Raw genomic sequence first — 14269 nt, forward strand, 5'->3', positions numbered from 1 at the left:
AGCTGGGCGTGGTGGCATGTGCCTGCAGTCCCAGCTACTCAGGAGCCTGAGGGAGAAGAATCGCATGAATCTGGGAGGCAGAGGTTGCACTGAGCCAAGAATGTGCCACTGCACTCCAGCCTGGGCGACAGAGCAAGACTCAATCACACACACAAAAATTTTCTTTTGATTCTGAAGATCATGTTCAATCTACTGTGGGCCTTACATCAAGGCATCACTCACCTTCTAAGGCTGTTGTATGAATTAAATGAGTTACCAGTCCTTTAAAGTACTACTGTGGGCTAGTTTGAAAACCTAACCATACACAGGAAAAAGCATTTCTAGTTCTAACAAGCTAATATGCATATAAGCTTTTAGAACACAACCTTTTATTAGGTATACATGTTCAATTTGCTGTGCATGTTATTAAGTAGCATATAAAAGATGCATACTACAAAACTATCATGTTACTCTTATGTCCCCGTTTCTCGAACAGCCAGGTAAATAACCTTATCTCTGATTTCCTGATTTTCATCTTAAAGAAAATATAACAAAAGAGGGGATGGCTGTGGTCTAATTAAATCATTATGTATAAAAGGTTCTCCCCAAGTTCATATATAAATCAAGCAAAAAAAAAAAAAAAAATTCCAGATGCACTTAAAAAAAAAAAAACATTAAGTTACATCAGTATTTTGTATCTCAAATCAGCATCGAGAAAACCTTTATGGCCAGGTGCAGTGGCTCATGCTGTAATCCCAGCACTTTGGAAGGCTGAGGCAGGAAGATTACTTGAGGCAGTCTGGGGACCATAGTAAGATCCCCTGTCTCCACAAAAAATTTAAAAATTAGCTGAGTGTGGTGGCATGTGCCCATAGTCTCAGGTGGGAGGATCCCTTGAGCCCAGTAGTTCAAGGCTGCAGTGAGCTATGATTGGGCCATTGCACTCCAGCCTGGGTGACAGAGCAAGACCCTGTCACTTAAATTTAAAAGGAAAAGTAAAGAAAACTTTTTTGACTATTACATGACGCATATGGATTTTTAAAAACTTATGTGGCATGGTGGCAGTGTTAATACAGAAAGATGTTAGAAACGATTCAGACATTCTTGTTATAGAAAACAAATTGTTCTCTTGGCAAAAAGACAGCATGTTTATATAAGAAACAGTCTATATACAACTGTATTGCTCGTTTTTAAGAAGCGATCTATATACAACTGTATTGCCATCAATGGAAATACAAAATCATGTAAATTAACTTGTCAAAATACTATACCTTCCTCTCCTTGAACAGGTTCTTCTAATAGCAACTCTGTCATACATTCCCAGTCTTTCAACAGTTCTTGAGAGCTCTCCCATAAACTGTCCACCAAGTAGGCTGCATGTTCATGTAACTAAAAAGAAGAAATCAAGTGTGACCAAAGAATATTTAACAAACTACTAATACTAATTTAAGAAATCATTTTCTTCATAATTAAAATGGCTTGGTCTCCATGATTCTAAACACCACTTAGAGAACAATATACATATTCACATTCCACTATCAATAGTGTGGATGCAGTATGCAGAATCGACTTTTTACCATTTACAGTAGTAAAAGTAAGGATCTCCTAGACCAATGACATCATTTATAGATGAGGAAACAGCATAGCTAGTTATAAAATTTTCTGAAGTTACATGTTAGATCTAGGTCACTTTTCACTATTCCTTGTGGTCTCTTCAACTATCTTTATTTTATTTTATTTTTTAAAGGAAATTAATAATTTTCTCTCAGAATTCCATTAGAAACTTTTGGACCAGCTGTACTTACTTCACATCTCTGTCATCTTAGTCAAAGTAAAAAATGTAAGTTACTCCATGTCTCCACTATTCTACTCTCATTTCCACTGGACTCATTTCATTCCTTACTCTACCCCCATTTTTTGTTGGTCATTATTCTCTTGATAATTTTCTTTGGAGCCCATATTCCCACAGTAAACAAACATAGTCAAGGTCTTCATCAAACACTTCACACCAAATTCTACCACTAGACAGTCATTAAGCCTTGAAGAATATTATCCTTTTTTTTTTTTGAGATGGAGTCTTGCTCTATTGCCCAGGCTGGAGTGCAGTGGTGTAACCTCAGCTCACTGCAACCTCCACCTCCTGCGTTCAAGTGATTCTCCTGCCTCAGTCTCCCGAGTAGCTGGGATTACAGGCCCACACCACCATGCCTGGCTAATTTTTGTATTTTTAGTAGAGATGGGGTTTCATCACGTTGGCCAGGCTGGCCTTCAACTCCTGACCTCAAGAGATCTGCCTGCCTCGGCCTGCCAAAGTGCTAGGATTACAGGTGTGTGCCACCGTGCTGGGCCCTGAGAATATTACTCTAATGAAGCAGAAGTTGTTGGCATTGTTCTGATTTCTTCTACTTACAAGTAACTTCTCCACCCTAATATAAAAGATCTTCCACTTTTGAGGCTCATTACATTCAGATAAACAGTCCTGGTAATCAGTGTTAGTCGAACTACAGACTGCAACCCATTCTTGGGTTGTTAAACCAATTCAACGCATTGAGAACAAAGATTCCAAAAATGATGCACAGTAGAAACAGTGCATAGCACATAGAAAGGGTAAATACTATTTTATTAACTGTAATTTGTTATATGTGCTTGTACTTCTGAGAGGTAATGTTTTTCTCATCATGAGTAGTGGCCCAAAAGCATGAAAGTCACCCTTCCAGATCTACTATCGGTTATCTACTGTTATCTTGGCACATTCAGCACCTGAGTTGGATTTCTTCCTAATTTCTAACTCTATAATCACTCTTCAGTGTGACTTTCTTTCCCCCCTTTGGAGACAGGGTCTCACAGTATTGTTGCGCAGGCTGCAGTGCGCGGGTGCAAGCATGGCTCACTGCAGCCTTGACTTCCTGGGCTCAAGTGATCCTCTGACCTTAGCCCCTGAGTACCTGGGACTATAGGAGTGTGCAACCTCACCCTGCACTTTTTTTGTGTGTGTGTATGTAGAGATGAGTTTACCGTGTTACTAGGCTGGTTTCACTGTGAATTTTAATGACTTATGTAATGCTCTGCCTCTTCTGACACTAATTCAGTACTTCATTTCAATTGCATTTCAAATACACACAACATGTCCCAGTGAATTCCATCAAAGCAAGAGTAAATAATATTGATTAGTATCTTTGCTTGTAAATAATATAGGCAAAGTTTGAGGGAGGTATCTTCAAACTTTCCTAATTCACATGTTCTGAGAAACTATCCTTAGACCATCCATAACATTACTCCAACAGTGACAGGCATAAGAGGTGCACAACTCAAGAGTCAAAGATGAACAACTGCAGCAGAAAAAAGAAAAATAAATTGTTTCAAAACTGTTGCTATTAACCCATGCTAAATTAAAGAGTTATTGTTAAATGGGCAGAGTTTCAGTTTGGGAAGATTTGAAAAATTTCTGGAGATAAATGGCAGTGATGATTGCCTAGCAATATAAATGTACTTAATGCCAATGAACTGTATACTTAATAAGGTAAATTTTGTTTTATATATTTTACAATAAAAAAATCAGCTGAATATGCTTTTATGCTTGATTATGTGTATTTCTGTAGAATAGGTATATAAAGATTTGCAATTGTATATATTTGGCAGAGTATACCTTCAATAAATATAAAATATCCCCTCCCTTTCTATCCCTTTTAATGTTTTTGGTCTTTAATTCTGGTTTATCTTGTATTGATATTGCCCCCTCTGCTATCTTTGTGTAACCATTTATTAGTTATTTCCAGCCTTTATCCAGCCTATTATTTATAAACTTCCTCTAATTTATTTTAACATGTGTTTGTAAATAGCATATAGCTATTTTTCATTTATTTCAATACCAAATGATAATCTGCATTTTAATAAAACATGTTAATTTATTTACATTTATTGGGATTACTACTGAAAATATTGCTGGCATTTTATTCTCTGTGCTCTATTTGTGATGTTTCCTTGATTACTTTATCTGTCCTTCATTCATGGTTTTATTTTCCAACATTTCTCCATTACCAAAATCCTTAGCCTGTTTATCACTTCTCTTCATTTAATTTGAACATTATACTCCTACATTTAAAAAATTAATAGATATTTGCCTTAAACATCAATGTCATAGTTTTTAGGTTTAGCTCTAAGGTTTTTTTTTTCAAATTTATTTGCTCACCAGTGTTTCTTACACTCTTTTCCTTTTATTGTATTGATTTTTCACTTCCCAAGAAAACATGTTCAAGTAATAATCTGCATTTAGAGTCTATTAGGCAGTAATCTGACTGCATGTCCTTCGATTTAGTTCTTTCCCTTCATTGTTTTTTTTTTAATTATTTTATTTTCAGACCGAGTCTCACTCTGTCGCCCAGGCTGGAATGCTGTGGCGTGATCTTGGCTCACTGCAACCTCCGCCTCCCGGGTTCAAGTGATTCTCCTGCCTCAGCCTCCCGAGTAGCTGGGATTACAGGCACCTGCTACCACGCCGGGCTAATTTTTATATTTTTAGTAGAGACAGGCTTTCACCATGTTGGCCAGGCTGGTCCTGAACTCCTGACCTCAAGTGATCTGCCCGCCTCATCCTCCCCAAGTGTTGGGATTACAGGCATGAGCCACCATGCCTGGCCTCCCTTCATTGTTTCTGTTATCTTACATAGCTCCTACTATGCAATATAATAAAATTTCTCAATCTATACTGTACCTTAATTTCTTTCATACTTTTGATACAGAGTCCCGCTCTGTCGCCCAGGATGCAGTGGTGTGATCTCGGCTCACTGCCACCTCCTGCCTCACGGGTTCAAGCAATTCTCCTGCCTCAGCCTCCTGAGTAGCTGGGACTATAGGTGCATGCCACCATGCCACCCTGCTAATTTTTGTATTTTTAGTAGAGACTAGGTTTTACTATGTTGGCCAGGCTGGTCTCGAACTCCTGACCTCAGGTAATCCACCCGCCTCAGGCGCCCAAATTGCTGGAATTACAGGCGTGAGCCATCATGCCTGGCTTCTTTGGGAAATGTCTTCAACACATCTATAATAAGCTGTCAATTTTCCTGTCTAAAATGACTGTCACAATTAGCTTCATCATTCATAAGAAGGGTCACTGGCCAGGAGTGGTGGCTCATGCTTGTAATCCCAGCATTTTGGGAGGCCACGGTGGGCAAATCACGAGGTCAAGAGATTGAGACCATCTGGCAAACATGGTAAAACCCCACCTCTACTAAAACACAAAATTAGCTGGGCGTGGTGGCACGTGACTGCAGTCCCACCTACTCAGGAGGCTGAGGCAGGAGAATCACTTGAACCCAGGAGGCGGAGGTTGCAGTGGGCCAAGATTGCGCCACTGCACTCCAGTCTGGCAACAGAGCGAGATTTGGTCTCCCAAAAAAAAAAAAAAAAAAAGGGAGGGAGGAGGAGGAGGGGGAGAGCGAGGAGGAGGAGGGGAGCGGGGGAGGAGGGGGAGGAGAGGAGGAGGAGAGGAAGAGGAAAGAAGAGGAAGAAGAAAGAAGAAGAAGAAGGAAGAAGGAAGAAGAAGAAGGAGAAGGGTGACCATACTACCAGATTATCCAGAAATGTTCTGGGTTGTTCTTGTTGTTTTGAAATAATTACTAATAGCATGTAGCATCCTTATCCCTCTGAAAAGCAAAGCATCACACTTTTTATTTTTTTTTGAGCTGGAGTCTCACACTGTCACCCAGGCTGGAGGACAGTGGCACAATCTCGGCTCTCTGCAAGCTTGCCTCCTGGATTCATGTTATTCTCCTGCCTCAGCCTCCAGAGTAGCTGGGACTACACGTGCCCGCCACCAGGCCCGGCTAATTTTTTGCATTTTTAGTAGAGACGGGGTTTCACCATGTTAGCCAGGATGGTCTCGATCTCCTGACCTCGTGATTTGCCCGCCTTAGCCTCCCAAAGTGCTGGGATTACAGGCGTGAGCCACCGCACCTGGCTGCATCACACTTTTTATAATAAATTCTGGAGTCATACTACCTCTAGGGAAATCCGGACTCATTACATTCAAGTACGACTTATCCAACTATCTGGCATGCATCTAAAATACAAGGTATTTTGTCATCTGAAATCAATGTCACAGGTTGAAACATCTTAAAAAATCACCTTTTGGTACCAAAAGAAAAGAAAGTTACAGACTTGTTTAGGCAGATCTCTTAATCACATTTTACCTGCACTGTAAACTGATTTCAATTCAGCATTTTATAATTCTATTAAAATGTTACTACTTCTCATTTCGGTAAAATAATCAGTTCAGTTAATCCCAGGTAGATGTCTGTGTATTGGTCTGTTCTCATGCTGCTAATAAAGACATATCCAAGACTGGGAAATTTTTAAGGGAAAGAGGTTTAATGGACTCACAGATCCACATGACTGGGGACGCCTCACAATCATGGCAAAAGATGAAGGAAGAACAAAGGGACATCTTACATGGTGGCAGGCAAGAGAGCTTGTGCAGGGGAACTCCCATTGATAAAAACATCAGATCTCGTGAGACTTATTTACTACCATGAGAATCGTGTAAGAAAAACTGCCCTTATGATTCAATTATCTCCACCTGGTCCCATCCTTGACACATGGGGATTATTACAATTCAAGATGAGATGTGGGTGGGGACAGGACCAAATCGTATCAGTCTATAACTCATCTATAAAAGACTCCCTTGGCTGCAGACAATGCTTCATGCCTGTAGTCTCAGCACTTTGGGAAGCTGAGGAGGGTGGATCACTTGACGTCAGGAGTTCAAGTCCAGCCTGGCCAACATGGCGAAACCCCATCTCTACTAAAAATATAAAGATTAGCCAGGCGTGGTGGCACATGCCTGTAATCCCAGCTACTCAGGAGGCTGAGACGGGAGAATCCCTTGAACCCAGGAGGCAGAGGTTGCAGTGAGCTGAGATTGCACCACTGCACTCCAGCAAGACTCCATCTCCCCAAAAAGACTCCCTCTACTTTATTATTTCTAAAGTCTCTTTCAATTTAGTATTTCATAAGTCTATTACTAAATTTTACCAATTAAAGTGTGTGACAGTAAAACAAAGAGAAATTCAGAGTACAGCATAATTGGAATACCATCATACTATAAGAATATGGCTTCATTAAGCATTCACCCTGGGGAACACAAGTATAAAAGATAAGAGGAGAGATTTTCACAAAGAATATTTCTTGTGAAACACAGGAGACCATAAAAGTCAATATAAACACCATGAATCATAAGAATCAACCAGAAACCTTTCAATACTATTTGCAGTTGCTTTTGTAGCTGTCAAGAATGCAATACAGGGCCAGGTGTGGTGGCTCACGCCTATAATCCCAGCACTTTGGAAGGCCGAGGCAGGTGGACCACTTGAGGTTAGGAGTTCGAGACCAGCCAGACCAACATGGTGAAACCCTGTCTCTACCAAAAATACAAAAATTAGCCAGGCATGGTGGTACACACTTGGAGTCCCAGCTACTTGGAGACTAAGGTATGAGAATTACTTGAATCTGGGAGAGAGAGGTTGCAGTGAGCTGAGATCACGCCACTGCACTCCAGCCTGAGTGACAGAGCAAGACTCTGTCTCCAAAAAAAAAAGAAAAAAAGAAAAAAAAAAAGGAATGCAATACAGGATAACTGGCAAATACATTCTAATACTGTTGTAAGACTTTAGAAAATGGTAGCAAACACAAGAATACAGTAAGACCATCTGAAAATTGTGCAGTAATAAACATTACAAATTACTTCTTTAAATAAACAACAAACCGCCTGAAACGAAGTATTCATGCCTTTTAATAAATCGAAAAGTTGCCGGGTGCGGTGGCTCAAGCCTGTAATCCCAGCACTTTGGGAGGCCGAGATGGGTGGATCACGAGGTCAGGAGATCGAGACCATCCTGGCTAACCCGGTGAAACCCTGTTTCTACTAAAAAATGCAAAAAACTAGCCAGGTGAGGTGGCATGCGCCTGTAGTCCCAGCTACTCGGGAGGCTGAGGCAGGAGAATGGCGTAAAACCCGGGAGGCGGAGCTTGCAGTGAGCTGAGATCCGGCCACTGCACTCCAGCCTGGGCAACAGAGCGAGACTCCGTCTCAAAAAAAAAAAAAAAAAGAAAGAAAAGAAAAGTCCTTGAGCTTTCAGAGATAAAAAACATTTTCCTTTAATTAATAATCAAAGTCAGTTAGCGAAGATCATCATATTCCCTAAACTTTTCAGTAGTTATCTCAGGCTTATCAATTTCTGAAACTGTTGTTGCTTTTTTGTTTTTTTTTTTTTTAAGAGACTAGGTCTTGCACAGGCTGGAGTGCAAATGGTGCAATCATAGCTTACTGCAGCCTGTGCAACTCCTGGGCTCAAGGGATCCTCCCACCTTAGCCTCCCAAGCAGCCACCATGCCTGGCTACTTTTTATTCCATTCCTCTAAAACCTAAGGGAGATAAGAGTATAAGTTGAGATGGTTTACTAGACATGTGATATTTATGGGGTAGTTAGTGTTTTACTAAAAAAACTCACATTTTGCATTTTATTCTGTAATATATCTACCCTGGCTTGTTACGAAAATAATGCTTCAAATCATTAGTATGCAAAGTGTGATCCTTGGACGAGGAGCATAAGCACTATCTTGGAGACTGTTAGAAATGCAGAATCTCAGGCCCTGTTCTAGAGCTACTGAATCAGAACTGGCATTTTAACAAGATCCTCAGGTAATTTGTATACACATTTAAAACACTATTAAACACATTCTTTACTCAAATTCAACTCTCTAGCTAGTTTTGTTTCTGACTTTATTTCTTTATTCATTGGTAACTCTCTTAAAAAATGGCAGCAACTCCTTCACCACTTTCTGCTGTTCTGCCCTAACACCCTTCATTCCACTGACTGAGTTCTTACTTCTTCAATTTTAATTTTCATACAGGCTACCTGTTTGTGTCTCTCTTCCTTATTCCTACGAAGTTCCCCTCTTACTCTCAAACTTGAGCATTCATAGAATCGTTTCTCTTCTTCACTGACATTTTAGCACAAATCATAAACACTTTTTAACAAATAAAATTGAGAGTCCTAGGTTTCTAGATGTTCTCTACTTCTTTTGCAACTCTATTTTGTTTGCTTATTTATTTTAATTTTTTTGAGACATAATCTGGCTCTGTGGCAAAGGGTGGAGTGCAGTGGTACAAAATCTTGGCTCACTGCATGCAATCTCTGCCTCCTGGGTTCAAGCGATTCTTGTGCCTTGGCCTCTTAATTAGCTGTGATTAGGTGTGTGCCACCATGCCCAGCTAATTTTTTTCTATTTTTAGTAGAGACGAACTTTTGCTATACTAGCCAGGCTGATCTTAAACTCCTGGCCTCAATTGATCTGCCCACCTCGGCCTCCCAAAGTGCTGGGATTACAAGCGTGAGCCACTGCACCTGGCCTGTAACTCTATTTTCAACCATTTCTAAACGAAGAAGTTATTCAGGAGTTCTTCAGGTTTAATTTACCATTTCCCCAATGACACGGCAGTAGTAGGAAATACAGATTAAAAAACAAAAAACAAAACAAAACAAAACAAAAAAACCACACCATTTTGGTGGAAAAACCAAACCTTACTTGCAAAAACAGATCCTGACACATAGTGTTAATTACAAAATTGTTTAAGCAATAACTGAATATAGCACATAAAAACATTGCTATGAGGCTTGTACAAATATCAAAACATGAATTCATATTTTTCTTTCTCCTTACTAAATAATTTTCAAACAAGATAAAACTAGTGTTATTGACAGTCTGAAAATTTTCAAAAACTGTTTAATGTGATGTAACAGCTATAGGCATAAAAACAAGAGGGAACCATAAAAAAAAGCTATGCAGGCTGGGCACGGTGGCTCATGACCATAATCCCAGCACTTTGAGAGGACAAGGCAGGTGGACGACCTGAAGTCAGGAATTCAAGACCAGCCTGGCCAACATGGTGAAAACCCGTCTCTACTAAAGAAACAAAAATTAGCTGGGCGTGGTAGTGAGCACCTGTAGTCCCAGCTACTCAGGAGGCTGATCCCTTGAACCTGGGAGGCAGAGGCTGCAGTGAGCCAAGATCGCACCCCTGTACTCCAGCCTGGGCGACAGAGTGAGACCCTGTCTCAAAAGAAAAAAAAAAAAAGGTATGAAGTATTCCAATACTGTAGAAGTTTAACATTGCCAGTCTGTATTCAGTGTTGATCCACACCTACATGTATATTCAGAAATTCTTTCCACAAAAGGTAAAGGACTGCTTCTATATCATGCAATTCATGAAGGCAACTTTATAAGAAACAGACTTGTTTTATTTGATTTTAAAAAAATTAAAATGAAATGATAATTTTATTTAACATGTAACATAATAAAAGAAATAAGGAGTTATCTTAAAACATTTTTTACCTCACTTTCAAGAAAGAAAAGAACCAGCATCCTAATGAGGTTTCCATTCGGGCTATTTCTTCCCCTCCTCTTTGCTAATGCTTCTTCTGCTTGTGGGTCATGTCTGCTAAATAGCCTGGAAATAAATAACAGGGCATTGCAAAGTTACATGAATATGAACTTTAGTGTTCCCTCACCACACAAATCCTTTCAGTGTTTAACAGCAACAACAACAAAAAAATGGGGCGGGGCGGTGGGGGTGTGTGGAAAGAAAAGAGTATCAGAGATCAGGTCAGGTGCAGTGGTTCATGCCTATAACCCCAGCACTTTGGGAGGCCAAGGCAGGTGGATCATGAGGTAAGGAGATCAAGATCACCCTGGCTAACACAGTGAAATCCCGTCTCTACTAAACATACAAAAAATTAGCTGGGCATGGTGGCGGGTGCCTGTAGTTCCAGCTACTCAGGAGGTTGAGGCAGGAGAATGGCATGAACCCGAGAGGCAGAGCTTGCAGAGAGCTGAGATTGCACCACTGCACACCAGCCTGGGCGACAGAGACTCCGTCTCAAAAAAAAAAAAAAACAAAAGAATATCAGAGATCAGATTATTCATCTATTTCAATACAAAAATGTAACTGATGTCATTATAGGTCAGAAAATGGTGGAATCTGAACAATGTCATATAGGCTAAACTAGACATAAAATGTAAAGGGAAACTTTTACTGATGAACAATGTTCAAATATGTGTGAAAATGACAAGCACTGCCATTATCCTGTATGACTGATACTAGAATATGTAATTTTAAACTGGGTTCTATTTTCTTTCTTTTTTTTTTTTTTGAGACGGTGTCTCGCTCTGTCACCCAGGCTGGAGTGCAGTGAGTGGCATGATCTTGGCTCACTGCAACCTCTGCCTCCCGGGTTCAAGCAATTCTCTTGCCTCAGCCTTCCAAGTAGCTGAAATTACAGGTGCCCACCACTACGCTGGGCTAACTTTTGTATTTTTAGTAGAGATGAGATGAGGTTTCACCATGTTGGCCAGGCTGGTCTCAAACTCCTGACCTCAAGTGATATGCCTGCCTTGGCCCTGAGTTCTATTTTTTTAAACATTGATTTCACAGTCATGTAATTATAACATATAACCAAATGTTTCAGCAATAATTACAAAAATTCACACCTTATTATCTAGAAACATTATCCACGAACCCAACAGTTTTTAGTAAAATGACATTAATGGTAAATTAATACAAATATCATGTAGTAGCAAAACATATGAAATATGGCAAAAAAATTTGAAATTTTTAATTTGTTTAGATTTATTCTAACAAAACTTAAAAACTGCTAAGTTGGCCGGGCACGGTAGCTCACGCCTGTAATCCTAGCACTTTGGAGGCCGAGGCAGGAAGATCACGAGGTCAGCAGATTGAGACCATCCTGGCTCACACGGTGAAACTCTGTCTCTACTAAAAATACAAAAAGTTAGCCGGGTGTGGTGGTGAGCGCCTGTAGTCCCAGCTACTCGGGAGGCTGAGGCAGAAGAATGGTGTGAACTCGGGAGGTGAAGCTTGCAGTGAGCCGCGATGGTGCCACTGCACTCCAGCCTGGGTGACACAGTGAGACTCCGTCTCAAAAAAAAAAAAAAAAAAAAAAAAAAATTGCTAAGGTACCTTATTTCTAGGCATTGCTCTAGGTAAAAGGGATATTAGGAGCAAACAATGACAAAATCCCTGTTTTCTTGGAGCTCTCACTTTAGTGAATAAACAGTAGACAAATATATACCGTTGCTGGTTATAAAGTAAAAAAAAAAAAAAAAAAGGTATATGTATATAGCATGTACTAGTTTATATGTAAAAGTCAGAGTAGGCCTCTCAAATGAGAGGTAATATAACTGAATAAAACGAGAATAATTTCATGTGATATTATAAGAAACCAATCTCTAGCAGAAAACGACTACACAGAAGCTGAGTTTTTCTGGGGGGTGAGTGAAGAGGAAGGCATATTAGCGGACTAGAGAACTTATCTTAAAGCTGTATCTATATAGCTATCATTTAAGAGAAGGTTCTGTTTAATGGGTGACTTTCAGGGGGTGGTAAACGGAAAATAGGAATATCCCTGATAACTGAAATATACCAATCTATTTATTTATTATTTTTTGAGACAGAGTCTCGCTCTGTCACCCAGGCTGGAGTGCAGTGGCACAATCTCTGCCTCCTAGATTCAAGCGATTCTTGTGCCTCTCAGCCTCCCAAGTTGCTGAGATTACAGGTGCCTGCCACCATACATGGCTAATTTTTTTTCTTTCTAGTAGAGATGGGGTTTCACCACGTTGGCCAGGCTGGTCTTGAACTCCTGACCTCAAGTAATCCACCCACCTTGGCCTCTCAAAGTGCCAGGATTACAGGCCTGAGCCACCGCGCTTGGCTTATTTTATGTTTTTTTGAGATGAAGTTTCACTCTGTCGCCCCGGCTAGACGGCAATGGCATGATCTCTGCTCACTGCAACTTCCACCTCCTGGGCTCAAGAGATTCTCCTGTCTCAGCCTCTGGAGTGTTTAGGATTACAGGCGTGTGCCACCATGCCAGGCTAATTTTTTGTATTTTTAGTAGAGATAGGGTTTCACCATGTTGGTCAGGCTGATCTCGAACTGAAGTCATCCACCTGCCTCGGCTTCCCAAAGTGCTGGAGTTATGGGGATGCGCCACCATGCCCAGTTGTATCAATTTAAACAATTCCATTTAGTGCATATAAATGAGGCATTGAGGAATTTGCTTAAATTTTGAGTATTAAAATGTGGGATTTTTGATGATGTATTAAAATATTCATTTCAGACAGACCTTACTACTTTTTGGATGATTGGTTAATACTGTGAAAAGCTTATGACTAGACTACAAGACACTATATGTGTGTGGATATGTACATTTAAGTATCTTTGAAAGCTGATCATGGAACTCCTGGGGATACTACATAGCTTATTTAAGATTTTCTAAGTCACCATATTAAATGATGGAAGAATGATAAAAGAGATCATTAATCAACTCATTAAACTGTAAGTTTCTCCAAGACAGGGACCTAAAACACACTTATGGAGTGAAGCTTTCATTTGCATAAGAATTGGCCTAATTTTCACAAAGAAACAAAAACTAATGGAGGCTCATCCTTCTGGATTTCTGTGGAAGATATTCTAACAAAAATTTTTTTGGTGTTCTGATATCAGCAGGATGGTGTAACAGAAGACTGGCCAGCATCACTCCCCCTACAAAAATACAACCAGAAACTATTCAAACACAAGAATACCACTTGAATATGCTAGAACTCTGAAGAGAAGTGGAGAAAACCTTTGGGCCCACAGAATCAAGAAACTATGATTAGTAAGAGAAATAGTCATTTCACACTGTGCCAACTGCCCCCTCCAACTGCCAGCAAACTCAAAGAGAATTGCCCTCAACCCATGATTGCTAAGATAAGAGGGAATTAGAAGTGGAGAATTGCTCTCCTTGCTAGTCTGGGAATCTTCACAAGAAGATCACTCCAGTTCCATCCCACAGGAACCACTGGGAGTGCCAGGAGGCCAGAAAAACCTGGGGTAAACTGGGGAGAAAGAACAGGGTGCTGATCACAGCAACTGGTGCACAGATCTTGGTGGCCACTTGGCACATTGACCAGTGGGGATGCCATGTTGAAGGGAGTGGCCAGTACAAAAGCACTGCAAGGGGCACAATCCACAGGAAGGATCAAATCCCTAGATGTATTTTCCACAAAGCCCAGGTGACTGTATAAAGTCTTTCCTTGGCCTGGAAACAACTTAAAGGCCAGAATTAAGTTGCAGTACCCACTTAAGTATTTCCCAGGTTGGGAAATAATGTAAGGTCAGCAATATAGTTCCAGAGCAGTGTTCTAGTACTGAGTCTTCACCAGACTGAGA

General features: G+C 40.3%; 1 protein-coding gene across 3 annotated transcripts in view; it reads right to left on the reverse strand.

Moving 5' to 3' along the window:
- Positions 1–14269, reverse strand: part of STAG1 (STAG1 cohesin complex component) — a 418116-nt gene that overhangs the window by 105043 nt on the left and 298804 nt on the right. For all 3 annotated transcript variants that reach the window (XM_017874840.1, XM_017874839.1, XM_017874841.1), the window contains 2 exons: positions 10369–10483; positions 1251–1368 (listed from right to left, as the gene is read on the reverse strand). In XM_017874840.1, coding sequence (XP_017730329.1) covers positions 1251–1368; positions 10369–10483 — 233 coding nt within the window. The remainder of the gene's footprint in view (positions 1–1250; positions 1369–10368; positions 10484–14269) is intronic.

The sequence above is a fragment of the Rhinopithecus bieti genome, unplaced genomic scaffold (genome assembly GCF_001698545.2).
Source record: "Rhinopithecus bieti isolate Rb0 unplaced genomic scaffold, ASM169854v2 scaffold_9203, whole genome shotgun sequence".
Lineage (NCBI taxonomy): Eukaryota > Metazoa > Chordata > Mammalia > Primates > Cercopithecidae > Rhinopithecus > Rhinopithecus bieti.